Source organism: Oncorhynchus mykiss, chromosome 19 (assembly GCF_013265735.2).
Source record: "Oncorhynchus mykiss isolate Arlee chromosome 19, USDA_OmykA_1.1, whole genome shotgun sequence".
NCBI classification, from domain to species: domain Eukaryota; kingdom Metazoa; phylum Chordata; class Actinopteri; order Salmoniformes; family Salmonidae; genus Oncorhynchus; species Oncorhynchus mykiss.
Genome location: NC_048583.1, coordinates 16,305,202 through 16,329,115, shown reverse-complemented (window position 1 = coordinate 16,329,115; position 23,914 = coordinate 16,305,202). Strand labels below are relative to the sequence as shown.

Here is a 23,914-nt window from a genome sequence, read left to right as displayed (position 1 = left end):
CCTGATCGTCTTATTCATTATGATCTAAAAGACAAAACTGATCCTAGATCAGCACTCCTACTCTGAGAGGCTTTGTGGATATGGGCCCTGACCTAATACCATACAGACAGTAGTTCACAGTGGGCTCACCTCAGTGAGACTGTGTGTGGTCCTGTGCTGCTCAGCTGGTTCCTCTGTGGGTTCAGGAGGAGGTGTAGTCTGGTTGTCCTCCATGACCATGGTCCCCTCAGGGTTCCCCAAACCCTCCTCCTTTACCAGCTGCACCTCTGGACCTTCATCCTCCTGGAAGAGACAGGTGATACAGATTACACAGACATACACTCCCTTAGGTACACACACACAGATAATAAACATGTTCAACATGGAGTGTTTACCCATCTCCACTACATGAGATCTGTACTGTAGTTATAATTATTTTGCTGTTGTAAAACCAAATCATGTAGACATAAATATGATGTTGTGGGTAAAAATAAGTCAGCTCATCAGACTAAATCTGACTAAACTATTTTGACGTGTGCAGTAGGTGTTTGTTACTGTGTGGGTATATTTAGTAAGTCTATAATGGTTATAAAGCACTGTCTTATTTTTCTTGAGCCACAGTATTTTCCCCAACTAGTCAAATGTATTCATCTGACTTCCCTTTTACCTCCTGCACAGCCAGTAAACATTCCCCATTTTGAGTTTATTGGTCACATCCTCTGCATCCATTTTGCTGTCACATGAGTTACGGCTTTCAGTTTGTTATAACCTATTTATTGATGCGATTATGATATGCTATAGGTCAGGCCCTATTTGTCGCGTGCATGCGAAGCATACATGTGTCACAAAGACCGCAAGGTTTGAGGGAATAGGGAATGTTTTTCCTAAACAAATTAGATTTTGGTAACATAGCCTTTACAGCCATTTCTGACTGAAAAGTTATGTTGCAACACAGACAGTGCTATACACACGGATGTTCTGTGGTCACTGCAGCAGGGAGGAGAGGGAGAGACAACGGGTGCTAGTGACACAGTCACTCTGTCCTTTTTTTAAACAAAGTGCAGCAAGTCTGAGCCAGGCGGCACAATCAAATCAATTGTGGTCGGACTCCCTCCAATCATTTGTGTGTCTTATTTGTTTCATCAAACAGTTTGCTTAAAGCATCAAACAATCTGCATATATTTGATAAAACAATCGATTGGTCAAAAGAAAAGACAACTCTTAGTCGGTGACAGCCTTTGTGTTACAGGTAAAGTCTCTGTGTCGGTCTCTAACTTGAGGACGGCGTTACACTGACCTCAGTGATGTTTCGTCGGGTCCTGGGCTGGGGCGAAGGGAGTTCCACTCCGGCCTCTTCTCCAGTCTGGATGTGTCTGCTGTCTCGTGGGTCCTCTCCTTCAGTCCTCTCCTGCTTGACCAGAGATAATCTTCCAGGACCTGAGGCCTCTGCATGTGCCGACTGACAAGAAAATTAGGCTATTAACTGTTAGGGGTGTGAAGATTAAAATTGGGAACGTTTAGAAAAATGCACAGTGCATTTATCACAAAACTACCACTAACAGGTCCCGATCATCATCATCGTAAATGGAACCATTTAAATTATGGTGTAATGGAATTACTTACTTAGATTTCACTTTAAAATGCATGCCAAACAAAAACCATTGATTTCAAAGTTTAACAAACCATACAACTCTATGCACAAGGACTACTTTGAATAATTTATAGAGAATTTCAAAAACACATTTACCGGAAGAACTGTACAAATGCACATTTTGGTAACAGAATTACAGTAAAATCTCCCTCTTTTTTTATGCAACCGTGTTTTCCAAAAACGTAAATATCTGCTCTGACTTAAGATTCAAAGATGTCTGCAGAAATAATGGGGTGTCAGCTATGACATGACACGCTGAGTTTGAAGAAATGTCTTTTGGTTATTCAGCTACAGTAGGTGAAGTTAACAGAATTACATCATGGGTCCCTGATCTGTACTATACAGAAAAGCATAATTATGGGTATGAATATCATTCTCTTCATTATGATGTATCCTGAATAGGTACACAAAGGTAGAGAAATATGTAATATCTGTATTTAGCATATTTGGTTATTATTCTACACACTGGCTATTATTCTAATGAGCTCCACCCCAAAACAAGACCACCTTTGGTTGATCAGGACCAGACAAAATTTGAAACCATCAGACGTCTGTTTCACAAGTTTGGACATCGAAGTACAGTACATTACTGTACTCTAGTGTGTTCTACTGTAGTTTTCCCACGGCAGTCCTTTAGCGGTTCGCCACAGCAAAATAATTTATCCCACGGCAAAAAAATATGCCACATGAAAAAGACGCACATTGAAGATGCTAGAACAGTTTACATTTAATTTCCTCTGCAAACAAAACGAGTAATGACGAACAAAACCAGGCATTCCATACTAGAATAGCTTATCTATTTACTAGTCGGCTTGTTGTGCGTACTATTTGAGAGAAATATTCCTATTAAGTAGGATTGGGCGATATTTGGGGAGACCTCTTCTACGATATGCGACTCCAAATATCGCGTCTCAATATAATCGTCAATGTCAAAGATCACAATATTCAATTTAATTATATCGTCCCAACCCTACTCAAGGCACATTCAAGTTGCGACTTGCGAGTGCCATAGAGAGGGAAACAAGCAGTCAATGCACAACAATTCATAATGCAATCGCAGGGGGAAACTGTTTTAATGGCCTTTGTTAAAAAGAGGGGGTTCCCAGCTTTCCATTCCTACTTTATTTATTTCTCTCTCCTAAACTCCTAAATATGCGCGAACTGCACCATTTTGAAACCAAGTTTTTAGCAGTGGTACTTGTTACTGCTTCACAATGAGTCCATAGGGGAGAGTGGGGCTGAATGTAACACGGATCAATTGTAGGGAAACTTTGGGTAAAAACCCACCCTACCTCAATTTTTGTTGATTGGCTTAAATTGTTATGAGACAGATGTTTTTGTTGAGAAAGAGTAGTGGCATCCAGGGAAAGTAATTGTAACAAAGTGGTTTCTGTGAAAAGTACAGGCAGGGGAGCGATTACCCCTGGCGGCATTTTACCCCAAGTTACCCTAACAGGTAGGCCCGCAAATATAGAAAATGCGCTGTACAGCTCACTTTCTCTTAAATATTCTGAATAATTATGTATTTCTTCAACATTTAGGCTATTCATTTATTTATTGAATATTTAGGCCTTTTGAACAGCATGTGATGATTTGCTCTCTTGTCACGTCAAACCACCGTTCTCCAGATCCTAGAAAATGTCCATATGCACAAAAAGCTTATTTGTCTAAAATTTTGTGCACAAATTTGTTTACATCCCTGTTAGTGAGCATTTCTCATTTGCAAAGGTAATCTATCCACCTGCCAGGTGTTGCATATCAAGAAGCTGATTAAGCTTCATTACAAAGGTGCACTCCAATATGTGCAGTTTCGTCACAACACAATACCACAGATGTCAAGTTTCAAAGGAGCATGCAATTGGCATGCTGACTGCAGACCACGTGTAACGACGCCAGCCCAGGACCTACACATTTCGGCTTATTCACCTGTGGGTAGCCTACCGGACAGCTGATGAAACTGTGGGTTTGCACAACTGAAGAACTCCTGCACAAATGGTCAGAAACCTTCTCAAGGAAGCTCATCTGCGTGCTCATCTTCCTCACCAGGGTCTTAACCTGACTGCAGCTCGGCGTCGTGAATGACTAAAGTGGGCAAATGCTCATCTTTGATGGCCACTGGCACGCTGGAGAAGTGTGCACCCACGGATGAATCCTGGTTTCAACTTCAACTGTACCGGGCAGATGGCGTATATGGCGTTGTTTGGGCAAGCAGTTTGCTAATGTCAACATTATGAAGAGTGCCACATGGTGGCAGTAGGGTCATGGTATGGGCAGGCATAAGCTACAGAGAATGAACACAATTGCATTTTATCAATGGCAATTTGAATGCACAGTGATACCGTGACAATGTCCCAGTTCTTCCATGCCCTGCATACTCAGACATATCACCCATTGAGCATGTTTGGGATGCTCTGGATTGACGTGTACAACAGCGTTTTCCAGTTCCTGCCAATATCCAGCAACTTTGCACAGCCATTGAGGAGTGGGACAACACTCCACAATCAACTGCCTGATCAACTCTATGCGAAGGAGGAGGAGATGTCACGCTGCATGAGGTGAATGGTGGTCACACTGGATACTGACTGGTTCTGATCCACGCCCCTGCCTTGTTTTTTAAAAAGGTATCTGTGACCAAAGGTATCTGTATTCCCAGTCATGTGAAATCCATAGATTAGGGTCTAATGAATTTAATTCAATTGACTGATTTCCTTATATGAACTGTAACTCAGTCAAATCTGATATTTTTGTTCAGTGTATAAACTGCATTACACTTATGAGTGCACCACTTGTTTGTGCCATTAGAAGTAACAAACTCAAGGACTATTTCATTTGTTTATAAGAAAGAATGTGCTTTATTTTACAAGTTCATTTGTAATAGGCTACCTGTTGGTTTGGCATGGACCCTCAGATCCTCAAAGGTTCTACAGCTGCACCATTGAGAGCATCTTGACTGGCTGCATCACTGCTTGGTATGGCAACTGCTTGTCATCCGACCACAAGGTGCTACAGAGGGTAGTGCATACGGCGCAGTACATCACGGTCGCCGAGCTCCCTGCCATCCGTTGGTGTCGGGCAAGCAGTGTTGCTAGCGCACGCACTTCATACCATCGGTCATTGCATTGGTTAGTCCTGTTTTGGAGTCATGCTATATTCGGAAAATTATCCATTCTATTGCTTAACCAATAACTGTAGCAATTATGATTTAAGTTTGTCTATCGGATTTCCTTTTAGTGTCTTTTACAATGATCTAGCCATGTATCCGCTTAGTTTGCATCGGTATGGTTTCTCTCCAACTGGGTGTGCCGGGGGATATTGTGGGTATATCTTTACCATTATCAGTAGAACTGCTGTGAAGATAGCAACACGTTAAGTTCTCTAAACAAATTCTCAGTCGAGTGAAGTTTGTTGGCCCGTTATAGGCTTTATGCGTTTTGCCTTTCAGTTGCTATTGCATGATTTTGCCCTTTGTCGACTGCAAAAGGCTACCAGGACGTAATTGTTGGATAAATTCTGAGCCATTTTTGTAAATATTCACCTTGTAAAGTGCACTTGTAAATAAAACCTTACATTTTGGACCATATTTTTTTCTATGGTTCTCTTGTGCTCAAACTCTCCTGTTAGACTGCCGGATCCCGTGATATATTAACACAGTAGTTGAAACAAAAAACAATTGTGTAGCTTATTTGGCACGGGTACAGTTAGGCCCTAAAGCTTGGCTTATGCATATAATAAAAGAAAGAAGCCTATAGATATGAATTGCACATGTATGGATTTATGCATTGTTTTCTCTTCTATCAACCCACCCATATAATATTCCATGACACTAAATCCACCCACCCCGCGGAATGCGGATATAACCACGAGCAATGCAGTTATGAGTCAACTCGCACATCACTAGCCTATATTATATTCAATGTTTATGCAAGTTTTTTGGGCCATAAAATTCAGGGTGCTAAAGCAGCAGCTACTCTTCCTGGGGACCACACAAAACACAGTGCATAAGGAAAGTATTCAGACCCCGTCGCCTTTTCCACATTTTGTTAGACGTATTCTGAAATGGATTAAATAGTTTTTTCCCCCTCAATCAATCTACACACAATACCCTATAATGACAAATCAAAAACAGGTTTTTAGAAATGTTGGTAAATGTATTAAAAATAAAAACTGAAATGTAACATTTGCATGTTTCATCAGAGCAGAGAATCTTGTTTCTCATGGTCTGAGAGTCCTTTAGGTGCCCTTTGGCAAACACCAAGCGGGCTGTCATGTGCCTATTTCTGAGAAGTGGCTTCTGTCTGGCCACTACCATAAAAGGCCTGATTGGTGGACTACTGCAGAGATTGTTGTCCTTCTGGAAGCTTCTCCCATCTCCACAGAGGAGCTCTGACAGTGAGGGGTTCTTGGTCACCTCTCTGACCAAGGCCCTTCTCCCCCAATTGCTCAGTTTGACCTGGCAGCCAATTCTAGGAAGTCTTGGTGGTTCAAAAATGTCTTCCATTTAAAAATAGAGGCCACTGTGTTATTGGGGATCTTCAATGCTGCAGAAATATTTTGGTACCCTTCCCCAAATCTGTGCCTCGACACAATCCTGTCTCGGAGCTCTACGGACAATTCCTTCGACATCACAGCTTAGTTTTTTTCCTCTGACATGCACTGTTAACTGTGGGACCTTGTTTAGACAGGTGTGTGCCTTTCCAAATCATGTCCAATCAATTTAATTGACCACCGGTGGACTCCTTGATGTTTCTACTTCATTGGATGATTAATGGAAACAGAATGCACCTGAGCTCAATTTTGAGTCTCAGAGCAAAGGGTCTGAATACTTACGTAAATAAGGTATGTTTTTTATTTTTAATACATTTGCAAAAATATCTAAACTTGTTTTCGCTTTGTAATTATGGGGTATTTTGCGTAAATTGATTAGGGGAAAAAATGTATTTAATCAATTTTAGAATAAGGGTGTAATAACAGTGGTAAAAAAGGGAAGGGGTCTGAATACTTTCCGAATGCACTGTACATGTAAGCAAGTGAACAGCTAAGGAAAGCATTGCTGAAATAAACTGTCCACATTTGATTTACAAAGTAACTAATTTTTTACATAACACTATTACACTAACCTCTATCACAATAACATGCTGGGTTGAGGTTCCACTCCCCTCATCAACAGTGATTGGTTGGTCATCTCGCCATGTATTGTGTCCCGCTGGCTTCACAAAGCTCCTGTGGCCTCCAGTGAGATGTCCTTCACCTGAGAGAGTGATTGGGGGAAAGAGATGGTTAGGTTAACTATGGTCATTGCTCAACAGTACACGAATGGCACTGTCTAGAATTGGCCAGGAAGTAAGGTAACACTTCTCATAACTTCTTGGTATACTATTTATTGAACGAAATGCAATAAATGAAGAAACTAGTTAAAATGTGATATTGTTGTGCAAGACGGCTTAGTAATCAGGGGGATTATTGCATACTATCTAAAAAACTGACCAAGACCCAATTCCGTTTAACCACATCTGTGGTAAACAAGTCGCGCATATGGGGAAGGGCCTACCTCTTGCCATTCCTCTGTATCGGTCGAGGATCTTGACACTTCTGGGACGACTGGCGAGGACGCGCTCCCGTGATACCTTCAGTTCCAGTAGCTGTAGTTTCCTCCGCATTGCCCTGTTTTCTTTCTGGCTTTGAGTAATTTCCAAACGAAACACTGCATAGTCGTCGTCTACGAGTTTACAGATCTCTGCCACGGCTGCATTCGCTAGCACCTCCATGATGGAGGCTATTTGAGTGTGAAAAACCATACATTGATCCATTGTTCGCTAGCTAACGTTAGTAGTTACCGATAACAATTATCAACTAAGTCCGGTCTCCAACGTGAAATAAACACTACCTGGTGTATGTTATGCTGTTAAATGTGTCATATTTTAAATTACAATGTGTTAATGCACGGCTAAATAACGACAAACGCTAATGTGGAAATTATTCTTGGTCACTGTTCACTTCCGTTTATACTGAAGAGAAAGGATCTTATTGGCTGGCATTGTGGCTGAAAGGGTGTGGTTGAATTTTTAAGTTATGCGCGCTGATTTTTTTACGGTACTGCTTATTACATTACAAATCAAATGTACTATGATCATTATATTTCAAGCTCAGCGCAGACTTTAGAAATTACTGTTAACAAGAATAGTGTAGAAAATAAATTACTTTATTCGAGCTACATCACCTCAGTTAGGTAAATATTAAACTGTCCTTGTTCTAGCCTAGGTTTACTGTTGCTCTAAAAACAGGTATTTACACAAGCCTGTTTCAAATAACTAGTTATTAAGGGGTGTGTGGTTAATTACCGTCATACCCCAAGACACTTCGCATGATAACTATAATATCAGCTAAAGAATGGTTCCCAGATATCCCCTGCGTAAAACTCAAATTGTAGTGGTGTGGCTTATCTCCATTGTGGACACTCCTATGTCTGTTAACATTAGTCAGGAAGGAGAAGGTCTAGTTTACACTTGTAGGGCCTCTCCTTGGTGGGAACGGTCTGGTGCTCCTTCACATACTGTAGTTTGCGTTAGCAAAGCACTTCCCACACGTGAGGCAGGCATACGGCTTGTCAGTGTCCATCCTAATGCTTAGCCTCCCACATTGTGACCCAATGACACCAGAGGAGGTAGAAGCAGGAGCCACCACCCTCAGGTTGTTAGTCTTTGAGCTCCCTCCTTGACATCTAGCCATTGCTTGGGTGTTGTTGGGATTGTGTGCTGTGTTGTAGGCTAGGTGCTTCTTCTGGTGAGTGCTCAACCCGACCCTGTCTGTATTGGTGGGGTAACCATGAGGCAACTGAGGAAGGCTAGACTTGAACCCAGTCACCAGACATTAGACAAGATCCTGAAGGAGAAGAAAGGCTTCCTGTTAGACTCCCACCACCCTCTGTGAAGGCTAAAGCCAAAGATGACCTGCTCAGTTCATCATGGATACTGTGGTGTTTGCATCATAGGAACAGGAGGGTCTATCTCTATCAGCCTCAGGTCCTGCTTCATCACTGCACTGAGACTGTGAAGAGAATGTTCTGGGCTGCAGACTGGATACCTGATTGGAGCCTCTGTCTCTCTGATGACCACCAGGACTGAGGTTGTTGAGTCCACCTGTCCACTGGTTGTGTTCTCTGTGGTGGTGAAGTCTCTGTCCCTCGCGGTTGGGACCTGGTTCAGACTCGGGAACGAAAAGGGACGGCTCCTGATCCAGGGTCCTGATCCGGGGCCAGTGTTTGTGACCAGCCGCGTCGGAGGTCCAGTCTCTCCCGCCTTCAACACACTCCCGCCTGACTTGCCTAGTTAAAAAAAAGAACCCTAATTGCTCCAGGGTCGCCATCAATAATGGCTGATCCCTGGCTGTGACCCCAGGCCCCAAGGGTGTATCCCCCCTGTCACTTTTCATTTGTGAATAATCTTTAGACACCATCACATCAACCATCACCATATCATCTACTCTGCCTCATCATACTCATTCTTTCCTCAGTTCATCCAGTTCCCTACTACATCCTAAACTAACATAATTGATGACAAACTAACTAGTACTACATTACATCACTATACACTACTGTTGTGTGCATTTTCTGCTGGTGTAACCTGAATCTACTCTCTGTGTACCTCTTCCTGCAGTGCGTGCAGGTGAATGGCCTCTATCCCGTGTGGACCTTCAGGTGCATCTTCAGCTGGTGCAGGTGTAAGAACACCCTTTCACACTGGGGGCAGCTGTAGGATTTCTCCCTTGTGAACCCTCTGGTGTCTCTTCAGATTTAACGAGTGGGAGAAACTAGCCTTGGCACAGATGCCAGCCAAACTGTTTCTCCCCCATGTGCATCCTCTGGTTGATCTCCACGTGTTTGGGACAACTGAAAGCTTTTCCACAGAATGAACACGAGAGTCGCTTCTCTTTGTGTGTGTTGTAGGGTCCATGTTCCAGTTGATAGATCCTATAGAAGGCAGACTGAAGGCTGCACCTGTTAGGGGGTTTAACGGAAGCACTATCAGTCTCTCTGAATCACAACTATAGGAGCAGGACGGAGCACCACTAGCAGAGAGGCGACTACGGGATGCTGGCCCTCTAGGCAGAGTTGCAAAGAAAAAGCCATATCTCAGACTGGCCAATAAAAATAAAAGATTAAGATGGGCAAAAGAACACAGACACTGGACAGAGGAACTCTGCCTAGAAGGCCAACATCCTGGAGTCGCCTCTTTACTGTTGACGTTGAGACTGTTGTTTTGTGGGTACTATTTAATGAAGCTGCCAGTTGAGGACTTGTGAGGCGTCTGTTTCTTAAACTAGACACTAATATACTTGTCAGCTACTAACACCCTGGTACTTCCCGTAGCTCCCATTCTCCTCAGTCTGAGAAAACAGAGAGAAAGGTATGTGTTGCAGATTACTCCTTTGTGGAAGTCCATAACGTGAAATAAATAAAACATCCCAAGGTTAATGCTGTAGATATTGTTATAAGGGCGTGTGAGACTATTGCAACATGTAACTTTCAGAGTTTTATTGTTGTTATTAATATAGTTTAGAGTGCTAAAAAGGCTGCTGTTGTTAGCTAGCATGTCTTTCTGTGATGCAGACGGTTAGCTGAGCTGCCGACTGGTGCTGGCGTTGCATGATGGGAGATGTAGTTTGGTCCTTTACGGTCCAAGTGGAATAGAGGCGATCTCACGTTGTAACTTGTTTATGTTGCAGTGTTTTTGTACACGAGTTGCAGTATTTTGCTACTGTCAACACTGAAAGCACCTAGCAATGTATTGGGGCTGTGAGACAGGATATGTGTTTTACCTTTCTTCATGCTCCTGCATAGAACAACTTGTCAGATGGTGCATTGGAGACTGATGTGTTCCTGCCCTGTCTTTTCACAATACTTTTGCAGATCAACATAAAAGCCTAAAAGACAGCCGTGGTGTCGCTCTTCATTTCTTGGTTCTCCTGTGGTACATAAGAAACCCGCAACAAATGTGTATGCAGAATAGGGTGAGATCAGATGTTATGTATATTAAAGGGGGTCTCAATCAAATTCTTAAACCCAAAATGGTAATTTTCATTCTATTAAACATTAAGCTTAATACACCATATGAAAACCACACGTCAACAAAAAATCTGCATTCATTTTCTCATTAAGTGTTTTGGGGGAAAAAATTAAGTAGTTCAAAATGTATTAAATGTATTGTTTTTCTACACACAATACACCATAATGACAAAGTGAAAACATGTTTGGACATTTTAGAAAATGTATTAAAAATGAAATACAGATATCTAATTTACATAAGTATTCACACCCCTTTGCTATGCCACTGAGCTGAGGTCTACAGACGATGCAATCGCCATAACACTGCCCTGTCCCATCTGGACAAGCGGAATACCTATGTAAGAATGCTGTTCATTGACTAGAGCTCAGCATTCAACACCATAGTACCCTCCAAGCTCATCATTAAGCTAGAGGCCCTGGGTCTCAACCCCGCCCTGTGCAATTGGGCCCTGGACTTCATGATGGGCCGCCCCCAGGTTGTGAAGGTTAGGAAACAACATCTCCACTTCGCTGATCCTCAACACTGGGGCCCCACAAGAGTGCGTGCTAAGCCCCCTCCTGTACTCCCTGTTCACCCACGACTGCATGGCCATGCTCGTCTCCAAATCAATCATCAAGTTTGATTACCAACAACAACAATACAGCCTACAGGGAGGAGGTGAGAGCACTCGGAGTGTGGTGTCAGCAAAATAACCTCACTCAATGTCAACAAAACAAAAGGAGATGATCGTGGACTACAGGAAACAGCAGAGGGAGCACCCCCATATCCACATCGACTGGACATCAGTGAAGGTGGAAAGTTAAGTTCTTCAGCATACACGTCACTGACAAACTGAAATGGTCCACCCACACAGATAGTGTGGTGAAGAAGGCACAACAGCGCCTCTTCAACCTCAGGAGGCTGAATAAATTTGGCTTGGTACCTAAAACCCTCAAACTTTTACAGATGCACAATTGAGAGCATCCTGTCAGGCTGCATCACCGCCTGGTACGGCAACTGCACTGGCCACAACCGCAGGGCTCTCCAGAATGTGGTGGCATCCCCGGGGGCAAACTCCCTGCCTTCCAGGACACCTACAGCAACCGATATCACAGGAAGGCCAAAAAGATAAAAGGACAACAACCACCTGAGCCACTGCCTGTTCACCCCGCTACCATCCAGAAGAAAAGGTGATTCAAAGCTGGGACCAAGAGACTGAAAAACAGCTTCTATCTCAAGGCCATCAGATTGTTAAACAGCCATCACAAACAGAGGCTGCTGCTGCCTATATACAGACTTGAAATCATTGGCCACTTTAATAAATTGATCACTCGTCACTTTAAAACCTCTACAGGATCGGTGCGTTCCCCGCTGGACAGATGAGCTAACGTAGGCTAATGCATTTAGCATGAGGTTGTAAGTAACAAGAACATTTCACAGGACATAGACATATCTGATATTGTCAGAAAGCTTAAATTATTGTTAATCTAACTGCACTGTCCAATTTACAATAGCTATTACAGTGAAAGAATACCATGCTATTGTTTGAAGAGAGTTCACAGTTATGAACTTGAAAAGTTATTAATAAACCAATTAGGCACATTTGGGCAGTCTTGATACAACATTTTGAACAGAAATGCAATGGTTTTTTGGATCAGTGAAAAACGTTGCATATTCACTGCTGCCATCTAGTGGCCAAAATCTAAATTGCGCCTAGGCTGGAATAATACATTATGGCCTTTCTGTTGCATTTCAAAGATGGTACAACAAAACAAAAAAAATGCATGTTTTTTTTATTTGTCATCTTTCACCAGAACTACTGAGTTGTCTTCTCCTACCTTCATTTCACATTTCCAAACTTCAAAGTGTTTCCTTTCAAATGGTATCAAGAATATGCATATCAGGGCCTCCCGGGTGGCGCAGTGGTTAAGGGTGCTGTACTGCAGCGCCAGCTGTGCCATCAGAGACTCTGGGTTCGCGCCCAGGCTCTGTCGTAACCGGGAGGTCCATGGGGCGACGCACAATTGGCCAAGCGTCGTCCGGGTTAGGGAGGGCTTGGTCGGTAGGGATGTCCTTGTCTCATCGTGCACCAGCGACTCCTGTGGCGGGCCGGGCGCAGTGCGCACTAGCCAAGGTTGCCAGGTACACAGTGTTTCCTCCGGCACATTGGTGCGGCTGGCTTCCGGGTTGGATGCGCGCTGTGTTAAGAAGCAGTGCGGCTTGGTTGGGTTGTGTATCGGAGGACGCATGACTTTCAACCTTCGTCTCTCCCGAGCCCGTACGGGAGTTGTAGCGATGAGACAAGATAGTACAACAATTGGACACCACGAAATGGGGAGAAAAAGGGGTAAAAAAAAATGTTTTAAATTAAAATTAAAAAAAGAATATGCATACAGATCCTGAGCTACATACAGGAAGTTATGTCATTTTAGGTGAAAATTGGGGGAAAAAAGGGGTTAAGATGTTTTAATAATGTTCACATATCCATTCCTCCTGACAGAGCTGGTGTAACTGAGTCGGGTTTGTAGGCCTCCTTGCTCGCACACGCTTTTTCTGTTCTGCCCACGAATTTTCTATGGGATTGAGGTCAGGGCCTTGATGGTCACTCCAATACCTTGACTTTGTTGTCCTTAAGCCATTTTGCCACAACTTTGGAAGTATGCTTGGAGTCATTGTCCATTTGGAAGACCCATTTACGACCAAGCTTTAACTTCCTGACTGATGTCTTGATGTTGCTTCAATATAGCCACATAATTTTCCTTCCACATGATGCCATTTACTTTGTGAAGTGCATCAGTCCCTCCTGCATAAAAGCACCCCCACAACATAATGCTGCCACCCCCGTGCTTCACGGTTGGGATGGTGTTCTTCGGCTTGCAAGCCTCCCCCTTTTTCCTCCAAACATAACGATGGTCATTACAGCCAAACAGTTATATTTTTGTTTCCTCAGACCAGAGGACATTTCTCTAAAAAGTACGATCTTTGTCCCCATGTGCAGTTGCAAACCGTAGTCTGGCTTTTTTATGGCAGTTTTGGAGCAGTGGCTTCTTCTTTGCTGACTGGCCTTTCAGGTTATGTTGATATAGGACTCGTTTTACTGTGGATATAGATACTTTTGTACCCGTTTCCTCCAGCATCTTCACAAGGTCCTTTTCTGTCATTCTGGGATTGATTTGCACTTTTCGCACCACAGTACATTCATCTCTAGGAGACAGAACGCGTCTCCTTCCTGAGCGGTATGACGGCTCGTGGTCCCATGGTGTTTATACTTCCGTACTATTGTTTGTACAGATGAACGTGGTATCCTCATGTGTAAGGTAATTGCTCCCAATGATTAACCAGGCTTGAGGAGGTTTGGGTGGTGTAGTGGGGGGAGGAATGTGGTGTCTAGGGCTCTATTTCACTTTCTTGGAGGAACAGGACTAATGAGAATTTAATGCAGGTAGGCCATGATTGGCCTCACTCCAGTACAGTTGTTGAAGGTGTATGCGATCTGCCAATCCAATCTCAAAGATGTGTATGTCAGAGTAGAAACTATACCAGGAAGTCCAACAAACTGTCCATAGAGCTGAGATATCTATGGAAGGTTATAAAACAATTTCTAGAGTGTTGAAAGTTTCTAAGAGCATAGTGGTCTCCGTCATTGGGATATTTAAAAAAATATGGAACAACCGAGACTCTGCCTACAGCTGGCTGTCTGACCAAACTAGAAAGAAGAACCTTGGTCAGGGAGGTGACCAAGAACCCAGTGACCACTTTGACAGAACTACAGAGTTCCTTGGCTGAGATGGGAGAACCTGCCAGAAGGACAAGTATCTCTAGCACTTAACCAATATGGGCTTTATGGGACAGTGGCCAGACGAAAGCCACTCCTGAGAAAAATGCACAACAGACAGCACGCCTGGAGTTTGCAAAAAGGCACGTGAAAGACTCAGAGCATAAGGCAAAAGATTCTGTGGTCTAATGAGACAAACATTTTACTTTTTTACCTGAATGCAAATCGCTATGTTTGGAGAAAGGCACAGCTCATCACCTGTCTAACACCATCCCTACCATGACGCATGGTGGTGGTAGCATCATGCTATGGGGATGCTTTTCAGCAGCAGGGACTGGGAGACTGGTAAGGATAGAGGAAACAATGAATGGAGCAAATACAGGAAAATCCTTGATGAGAATCTGCTTCAAAGAGCAAACGACCTTAGACTGGGGAAAAGATTTACGTTCCAACAGGACAATGACCCCAAGCATACAGCCAAAGCAACTCTGGAATGGCTTCAGAACAAGAATGTGAAAGTCCTTGAGTGGCACAGCCAAAGCCCAGACTTGAATCCCATTGAAAATCTGTGGAAAAACTAAGATTGTTAAGTTATATGGGAAGCGGTGATGAACAGAGCATGAGGAAATCTTCAAGGAAAAATGGAAGAATATCCCCAAATGTGCAAAGTTGATACAGACATACCCAAGATGACTCCAAGCTGTAGTTACCACCAAGAATGCTTCTACAAAGTATTGACTCAGGAGGTGTGAATACTTACGTAAATTCATATTTCCGTATTTCATTTTCAATTCATGAGAAAAAATGGTTTTCATTTTAATTCAGGCTGTAAACACAACAAAAGTGGAATAAATCAAGGGATATTAATACTTTCTGAAGGCACTGTAGCCTACCCAGTACAAACACAATATTTAACAGACTTTTTAAACGTATACACCGAGTATACAAAACATTAAGAACATCTGCTCTGTCCATGACAGACTGACCAGGTGAAAGCTAGGATCCCTTATTGATGTCACTTGTTAAATCCACTTCAAATCAGTGTAGATAAAGGAAGGAGACAATAATTTAGACAATTGAGACATGGATTGTGTACAGTACCAGTTAAAAGTTGACACCTACTCATTCAAGGGTTTTTCTTAATTTTGTTTATATTTTCTACATTGTAGAATAATAGTGAACACATGGAATAATGTAGTAATCAAAAAAGTGTAAAACAGATTCTTCAAAGTAGCAACCCTTTGCCTTTGTCTCAGCCTCCACTATTTATGCTGCAGTAGTTTATGTGTCGGGGGGCTAGGGTCAGTTTGTTATATCTGGAGTACTTCTCCTGTCCTATTCGGTGTCCTGTGTGAATCTAAGTGTGCGTTCTCTAATTCTCTTCTCCTCTCTTTCTCTCTCTCGGAGGACCTGAGCCCTAGGACCATGCCCCAGGACTACCTGACATGATGACTCCTTGCTGTCCCCAGTCCACCTGGCCGTGCTGCTGCTCCAGTTTCAACTGTTCTGCCTTATTATTATTCGACCATGCTGGTCATTTATGAACATTTGAACATCTTGGCCATGTTCTGTTATAATCTCCACCCGGCACAGCCAGAAGAGGACTGGCCACCCCACATAGCCTAGTTCCTCTCTAGGTTTCTTCCTAGGTTTTGGCCTTTCTAGCGAGTTTTTCCTAGCCACCGTGCTTCTACACCTGCACTGCTTGCTGTTTGGGGTTTTAGGCTGGGTTTCTGTACAGCACTTTGAGATATCAGCTGTACGAAGGGCTATATAAATAAATTTGATTTGATTTGCCTTGATGACAACTTTGCACACTTGGCATTCTCTAAACCAGCTTCATGAGGTAGTCACCTGGAATGCATTTCAGTTAGCAGATGTGTACCTTGTTAAAAGATAATTTGTGGAATTTCTTTCCTTCTTAATGCCTTTGAGCCAATCAGTTGTGTTGTGACAAGGTAGGCATGGTATACAGAAGATAGCCCTATTTGGTAAAAGACCAAGTCCATATTATGGCAAGACCAGCTCAAATAAGCAAAGAGAAACAAACTGTCCATCATTACTTTAAGACATGAAGGTCAGTCAATCCAGAAAATGTCAATAACTTTTTTAAAGTTTCTTCAAGTGAAGTCGCAAAAAACATTAAGCGCTATGATGGAACTGTATCTCATAAGGACCGCCAGAGGAAAGGAATATCCAAAGTTACCTCTGCTGCAGAGGATAAGTTCATTAGAATTACCAGCCTCAGAAATTGCAGCTCAAATAAAAGCTTCAGAGTTCAAGTAACAGACACATCTCAACATCAACTGTTCAGAGGAGACTGCGTGAATCAGGCCATGGTCAAATTGCTCAAAGAAACCACCACTAAAAGGACACCAATAGGAAGAAGAGACTTGCTTTGGCCAAAAACACGAGCAATGGACATTAGACCGGTGGAAATCTGTCTTTTGGTCTGATGAGTCCTAATTTGAGATTTTTGTTTCCAACCGCCGTGTCTTTGTGAATCGCAGAGTAGGCGAACTGATGATCTGCGCGTGTGTGGATCCCACCTTGAAGCATGGAGGAGGTGTGGGGTTGCTTTGCTGGTGACACTGTCTGCGATTTATTTAAAGTTCAAGGCACACTTAACCAGCAGCATTCTGTAGCGAAATGCCATCCCATCTGGTTTGTACTTAGTGGGACTATAATTAGTTTTTTAACAGGACAATGACCCAACACACCTCCAGGCTGTGTAAGGGCTATTTGACCAAGAAGGAGAGTGATGGAGTGCTGCATCAGATGGCCTGGCCTCCACAATCACCCAACCTTAACCCAAATTAGATGGTTTGGGATGAGTTGTACCGCAGAGTGAAGGAAAAGCAGCCAACAAGTGCTTAGCATATGTGGGAACTCCTTGAAGACTGTTGGAAAAGCATTCCAGGTGAAGCTGGTTGAGAGAATGCCAAGAGTGTGCAAAGCTGTCATCAAGGCAGAGTGGCTACTTTGAAGAATCAACAATATATTTTGATTTGTTTAACGCTTTTTTGCTTACTACATGATTCCATACATGTTCTTTCATAGTTTTGATGTCTTCACTATTATTCCACAATGTAGAAAACAGTAAAAATAAAGAAAAACCTTTGACTGTGTAGGTGTGTCCAAACTTTTGACTGGTACTATGTGTGCCATTCAGATGTTTAATGGGCAAAACAGACAATTTAAGTGTCTTTGAATGGGGTATGGTAGTAGAGGCCAGGCGCACCGGTTTGTGTCAAGAACTGCAACGCTGCTGGGTTTTTCACACAACAGTTTCCTGTGTGTATCAAGAGTGATCCACCACCCAAAAGACAGCCAGCCAACTTGACACAACTATGGGAAGCATTGGAGTCAACATGGGTCAGCATCCCTGTGGAACGCTTTCGAACCCTTGGAGTCCATGCCATGAAGAATTGAGGCTGTTCTGAGGACAAAAGGGGGGGTGCAACTCAATATTAGGAAGGTGCTCGGTATACTCAGTGTATATCACACAATATTCTACCCAGGAATATTCAACTCTGAAATCTGTTACTCCTGTTATTCCAAATGCATCTTTGGATATTTTCTGCTAATAACAATGCAGGGTTTGATCTAAAACTATCGAGTGAAATGGTTGCTTTCTATAACATTTTTCATGTGGAGTGCCAATTTATCTTACCATTTCTACCGGTCTGCGTACAAGTTATGACTTTCATATGCACATTTTTGTGAAACAGTTTAATTTAAAATATAATAACATTAACCACATGACAATGATTTTAATCTAAATTCGATCTAAATCAAAATGATCTAAAAGTTCAAATGAATCTAAGGCAAGAGCGCCTGCCTCTTCAAAATGGACACATTGTACGATACACCTTGAGCCATTGGCAGCTAAAGAACGTAGTGCAGAATTCAGAGATAGGCTTTATACCAAATGCAAGGCACTATAAGTCCTTACACCATGGCAGCCCTGCATCCCTACAAGCTATGGGTATTGATCATGTTCCGGTCTCAATTAGAAAAGGGCAACGTCTTAAAACAGCTAAACCAAAGGGAAGGTGTTTGGATTTACAGGCTACAGGCCACTAAGTATCCTGGTTTAAATGAAGAAATTGATTTCTCACCTTTCCTGTAGGGTCATGATAGGTCCATTTGCTGTCATCTAGTAGCCATTTTGCTTTATTGCCCTCAGCGATCTTTAGCTATGTTGTCGACTATGTTTGCTGTGTTCTAGTGTACTATGGAATAGATCGCTTTCCTATTCTTGGCACTTTGCCCAGTCTTATTTAAGGTTAGAACTACCTTTCTAGGCATTCTGGAGTTACATTTTTTAATAAACATATCTATAGTATTTCACTTTTTTTTCCTTACATTTTACCCCCTTTTCTCCCCAATTTCGTGGTATCCAATTGTTAGTAATTACTATCTTGTCTCATTGCTACAACTCCCGTACGGGCTCGGGAGAGACGAAAGTCGAAAGCCATGCGTCCTCCGAAACACAACCCAACCAAGCCGCACTGCTTCTTAGCACAGCGCGTCTCCAACCCGGAAGCCAGCTGCACCAATGTGTCGGAGGAAACACTGTGCACCTGGCTACCTTGGTTAGCGCGCACTGCGCCCGGCCCGCCGCAGGAGTCGCTGGTGCGCGATGAGACAAGGATATCCCTACCGGCCAAACCCTCCCTAACCCGGACGACGCTAGGCCAATTGTGCGTCGCCCCATGGACCTCCCGGTCGCGGCGGGCTGCGACAGAGCCTGGGCGCGAACCCAGTGTCTCTAGTGGCACAGCTAGCGCTGCGATGCAGTGAGTATTTCACTTTTTTAATGTGTATAGTATTGCATACTAGGTGTTGTTCAATCAATGTTTAACCACTCCCTCTTCAAATTAGGGCTAATTGGAAAAACCGGTTCAAGAGAAGATTGTATTATAATTTCTTTGTACTCCCTGACAAAGGCCATGCAGCCGAAATGCGTCAGATTTAAAAAAAACAAAATTTGAACATGAACATGCCATACAAATAAAGGCATTTTAAGGAATCATATGAAGAGTGCCTTGGTCCTACTTTCTTTTTGATAACCAATGCAAGTAACTTGTAATGACAACTAGTTAAAAATAGCCTACATAAAGCCACAAATAAAACAGTTTCAGGTAGAAAATATTCCGATAAAAATAAGTATCCTATAAATCACATTGGCTACGCATAGCAGTTTGTTAATGTTCTTTCAATCGCATTTCTCTCTCTACTCCGCCTGTCTGCAACGAACTTAAAACATTGTATCAACTGCGTCTGGTCTGAAGCTCCCACTTGCAGCATTGTATCAACCATTCTGGGCCCTCAGTTTCTCACGCCAGTGAGTTCCGGACAGAGCTAGCTGTATTTACGCAAAGGATAAGAATTAATCAGGTATTTTATGATGTTTTCACTGGATCAGAGCATGACATTTTTCCCTTTCACACCTAGGCTCGGTGGTTATTGAAAGGGAGAGAGTTGGAAATATTTTTCAAATACATTAGCTAGGTTTCCATCCAATTGGCGACATATTATCATGTGAATATTGTAAAATCTGCAAATTTTCCGACCAGAGGGGTGTTTCCTGTTTAAATGTCACATGCACAAGTACAGTAAAACGCTTTTCTTGTTGCAGATAACAGGCAGTATGTGATGAGGTAGTGCACATAAAAATGACTTTTGTGGTTAAATTCCCATGTGCCGATAAATTGGTTTCCATCCCATTTTCAATTTTACTGATGGCACGTGCACTCTAGCCATCAACACGCAGATACAGTGTGGGTATATAGTCTACGTGATAAGATTGACAAAATAGCTTATTTTGATCTGTGAATTAAATGATTAGCCTACATTTCCAACTAACCTTTTAAAAGTTGACTGTGCCAAATTCTTGCCAATCCATTATTCTACTGCTAACTATGAGGAATGTTTTCCATAATGTACATTTTATGCATATACATTCGAATAAAGAACACTATCACATTGTGTTTCACTATTTATTAAGTACGAAGACAAATAGCAAAAGGTGTCTCAGGAAAGTATGAAGTATCTAAATATAGTGTAACCTACCAATGTATTTTGGGAGAGAAGCGTCATGGGAGGCACGATCTTACAATTTGCAGACCAGAAATGAGAGCTTCACCATGTGTCAAAATCCAGAGCTTCTGATGGAGATTGTAGAACTGTAGTCAATGCATGCATCACTATTCCCACCTAAATCAAAATAATCCCACCCTGGTCACCAATGGAGCCAACCGATTTAGAGCGAGTGAAGTGCCTTAGCGGAATGCAATTTAAGATGGTGTGGTCCAGAGACGAGAAATCTACCATCTACGGCAAAAAGGTGGGCTCCTGACAGGGACAATATAATTCTTATCACTGCATGTTACAATAGTAAAACAATCTGTTCGTCACCTCAAACTGATTCTATATGGCTTTAATAAGCATGTGTATCTATAGTTGCTGATTTGGTGCTCTTCAACTCTAAAATACACTACAATGCAAACTGTGTAAGACACAACTCACAAAGAAAATACAACAGGCCAATGCATATGTGGTCTCAATGTCTATTGGTGATGGCAAGGCTAGTTCAAACTGCAATAGGATGGTTCTCCTCACAGGTGAGTGAATCAGCTGAGCCTATGCTTGGTGAATAGCACTTGGTTGATTTCTGGGAGCGGGACACAGGGAAGGTGAGCTGAATAGATCATGAGACAAAGCTGAAGAATGAATCAAAGAAATCATCACCGCAAAGGATTGTAGTTTGAGCTAGAAATGAAAATCCTGACAGTCAAAACAATTACAACAACTAGGCTAAGGATAGAGGCTCTGCATTCTACTCCAATGTAGCTATATCACATTATCTGGTGTACAAAGATTTTTGGTATCCATGACTGGACGTTACAGGGTTGTCAATGCAAAACACAGCCATAGATTCTTCAACTAACATGGTGTTGCCGATACTCTCCTCGTTCTCAATTATGGAAAACAGTGATTTTATAAAATGTCTGTGTCCAGTTGCAGGTGGTTCTACAATCACCAAAAAAACGACTTTGGCTTTCGAATCTCCGGAGCCCAGAATCAATAACCCGCCGTGTTACTCTGGGGAGCCCACTGAATGCCGCTCGTTCCTCACCCAGTGTGATATTGTGTTTTCTCTCCAGCCCAACACTTACTCCAGGAGCACAGCTCGTATCGCCTACGTCATATCTCTCCTTACTGGACGGGCTCGTGAGTGGGGCACGGCAATCTGGGAGGCAAGGGCTGAGTGTACTAACCAGTATCAGGACTTTAAGGAGGAGATGATACGGGTTTTTGATCGTTCTGTTTTTGGGGAGGAAGCTTCCAGGGTCCTGTCTTCCCTATGTCAAGGTAATCGATCCATAACAGACTACTCTATTGAGTTTCGCACTCTTGCTGCCTCCAGTGGCTGGAACGAGCCGGCTTTGCTCGCTCGTTTTCTGGAGGGTCTCCGCGCAGAGGTAAAGGATGAGATTCTCTCCCGGGAGGTTCCTTCCAGCGTGGATTCCTTGATTGAACTCGCTATTCGCATAGAGCGACGGGTTGATCTTCGTCACCGAGCTCGTGGAAAGGAGCTCACGTTCTCCGTTGCACCCCTCTCCGCATCACTACCATCTTCCTCTGCCGGCTCGGGTGCTGAGCCTATGCAGCTGGGAGGTATCCGCATCTCGACTAAGGAGAGGGAACGGAGAATCACCAACCGCCTCTGTCTCTATTGCGGTTCCGCTGGTCATTTTGTCACTTCATGTCCAGTAAAAGCCAGAGCTCATCAGTAAGCGGAGGGCTACTGGTGAGCGCTACTACTCCTGTCTCTCCTTCAAGATCCTGCACTACCTTGTCGGTCCATCTACGCTGGACCGGTTCGTCAGCTTCCTGCAGTGCCTTAATAGACTCTGGGGCGGAGGGCTGTTTTATGGACGAGACCTGGGCTCGGGAACATGACATTCCTCTCAGACAGTTAAGGGAGCCCACGGCCTTGTTCGCTTTGGATGGTAGTCCTCTCCCCAGGATTCAGCGTGAGACGCTACCTTTAACCCTCACTGTCTCTGGTAATCATAGCGAAACCATTTCTTTTTTAATTTTTCGTTCACCTTTTACACCTGTTGTTTTGGGCCATCCCTGGCTAGTTTGTCATAATCCTTCTATTAATTGGTCTAGTAATTCTATCCTCTCCTGGAACGTCTCTTGTCATGTGAAATGTTTAATGTCTGCTATCCCTCCTGTTTCCTCTGTCTCTTCTTCACAGGAGGAGCCTGGTGATTTGACAGGGGTGCCGGAGGAATATCACGATCTGCGCACGGTGTTCAGTCGGTCCAGGGCCACCTCTCTTCCTCCACACCGGTCGTATGATTGTAGTATTGATCTCCTTCCGGGAACCACTCCCCCCCGGGGTAGACTATACTCTCTGTCGGCTCCCGAACGTAAGGCTCTCGAAGATTATTTGTCTGTAGCTCTTGACGCCGGTACCATAGTCCCCTCCTCCTCTCCCGCCGGAGCGGGGTTTTTTTTTGTCAAGAAGAAGGACGGGTCTCTGCGCCCCTGCATAGATTATCGAGGGCTGAATGACATAACAGTGAAGAATCGTTATCCGCTTCCTCTTATGTCTTCAGCCTTCGAGATCCTGCAGGGAGCCAGGTTTTTCACTAAGTTGGACCTTCGTAACGCTTACCATCTCGTGCGCATCAGGGAGGGGGACGAGTGGAAGACGGCGTTTAACACTCCGTTAGGGCACTTTGAATACCGGGTTCTTCCTTTCGGCCTCGCTAACGCTCCAGCTGTCTTTCAGGCATTAGTCAATGATGTCCTGAGAGACATGCTGAACATCTTTGTTTTCGTTTACCTTGACGATATCCTGATTTTTTCACCGTCACTCCAGATTCATGTTCAGCACGTTCGACGTGTCCTCCAGCGCCTTTTAGAGAATTGTCTTTTTGTGAAGGCTGAGAAGTGCACTTTTCATGCCTCCTCCGTCACATTTCTCGGTTCTGTTATTTCCGCTGAAGGCATTAAGATGGATCCCGCTAAGGTCCAAGCTGTCATTGATTGGCCCGTCCCTAAGTCACGCGTCGAGCTGCAGCGCTTTCTCGGCTTCGCGAACTTCTATCGTCGTTTCATCCGTAATTTCGGTCAGGTGGCAGCTCCTCTCACAGCCCTTACTTCTGTCAAGACGTGCTTTAAGTGGTCCGTTTCCGCCCAGGGAGCTTTTGATCTCCTCAAGAATCGTTTTACATCCGCTCCTATCCTTGTTACACCTGACGTCTCTAGACAGTTCGTTGTCGAGGTTGACGCGTCAGAGGTGGGCGTGGGAGCCATTCTTTCTCAGCGCTCCCTCTCTGACGACAAGGTCCACCCATGCGCGTATTTTTCTCATCGCCTGTCGCCGTCGGAACGTAACTATGATGTGGGAAACCGCGAACTGCTCGCCATCCGCTTAGCCCT

General features: G+C 43.5%; 2 protein-coding genes across 10 annotated transcripts in view; one reads left to right on the top strand and one right to left on the bottom strand.

The window, feature by feature from the left end:
- The window catches only part of LOC110498461 (zinc finger and SCAN domain-containing protein 2), a 771,911-nt gene that overhangs the window by 111,952 nt on the left and 636,045 nt on the right, over positions 1-23,914 (top strand). The window lies entirely within an intron of this gene.
- LOC110498467 (zinc finger protein with KRAB and SCAN domains 8) overlaps positions 1-23,914 on the bottom strand; it is a 138,571-nt gene that overhangs the window by 60,087 nt on the left and 54,570 nt on the right. For 2 of the 8 annotated variants that reach the window (XM_036953733.1, XM_036953730.1), the window contains exons 2-4: positions 6,748-6,878; positions 1,277-1,438; positions 130-282 (exon numbers count right to left, since the gene is read on the bottom strand). In XM_036953733.1, the coding sequence (XP_036809628.1) occupies positions 130-282; positions 1,277-1,438; positions 6,748-6,878 (446 nt within the window). Of the gene's footprint in view, positions 1-129; positions 283-1,276; positions 1,439-6,747; positions 6,879-7,178; positions 8,952-9,270; positions 9,638-10,444; positions 10,592-18,567; positions 18,887-23,914 lie in introns of those variants that run through there. The other 6 variants (XM_036953732.1, XM_021575095.2, XM_036953735.1 and 3 more) reach the window with 6 other exon arrangements.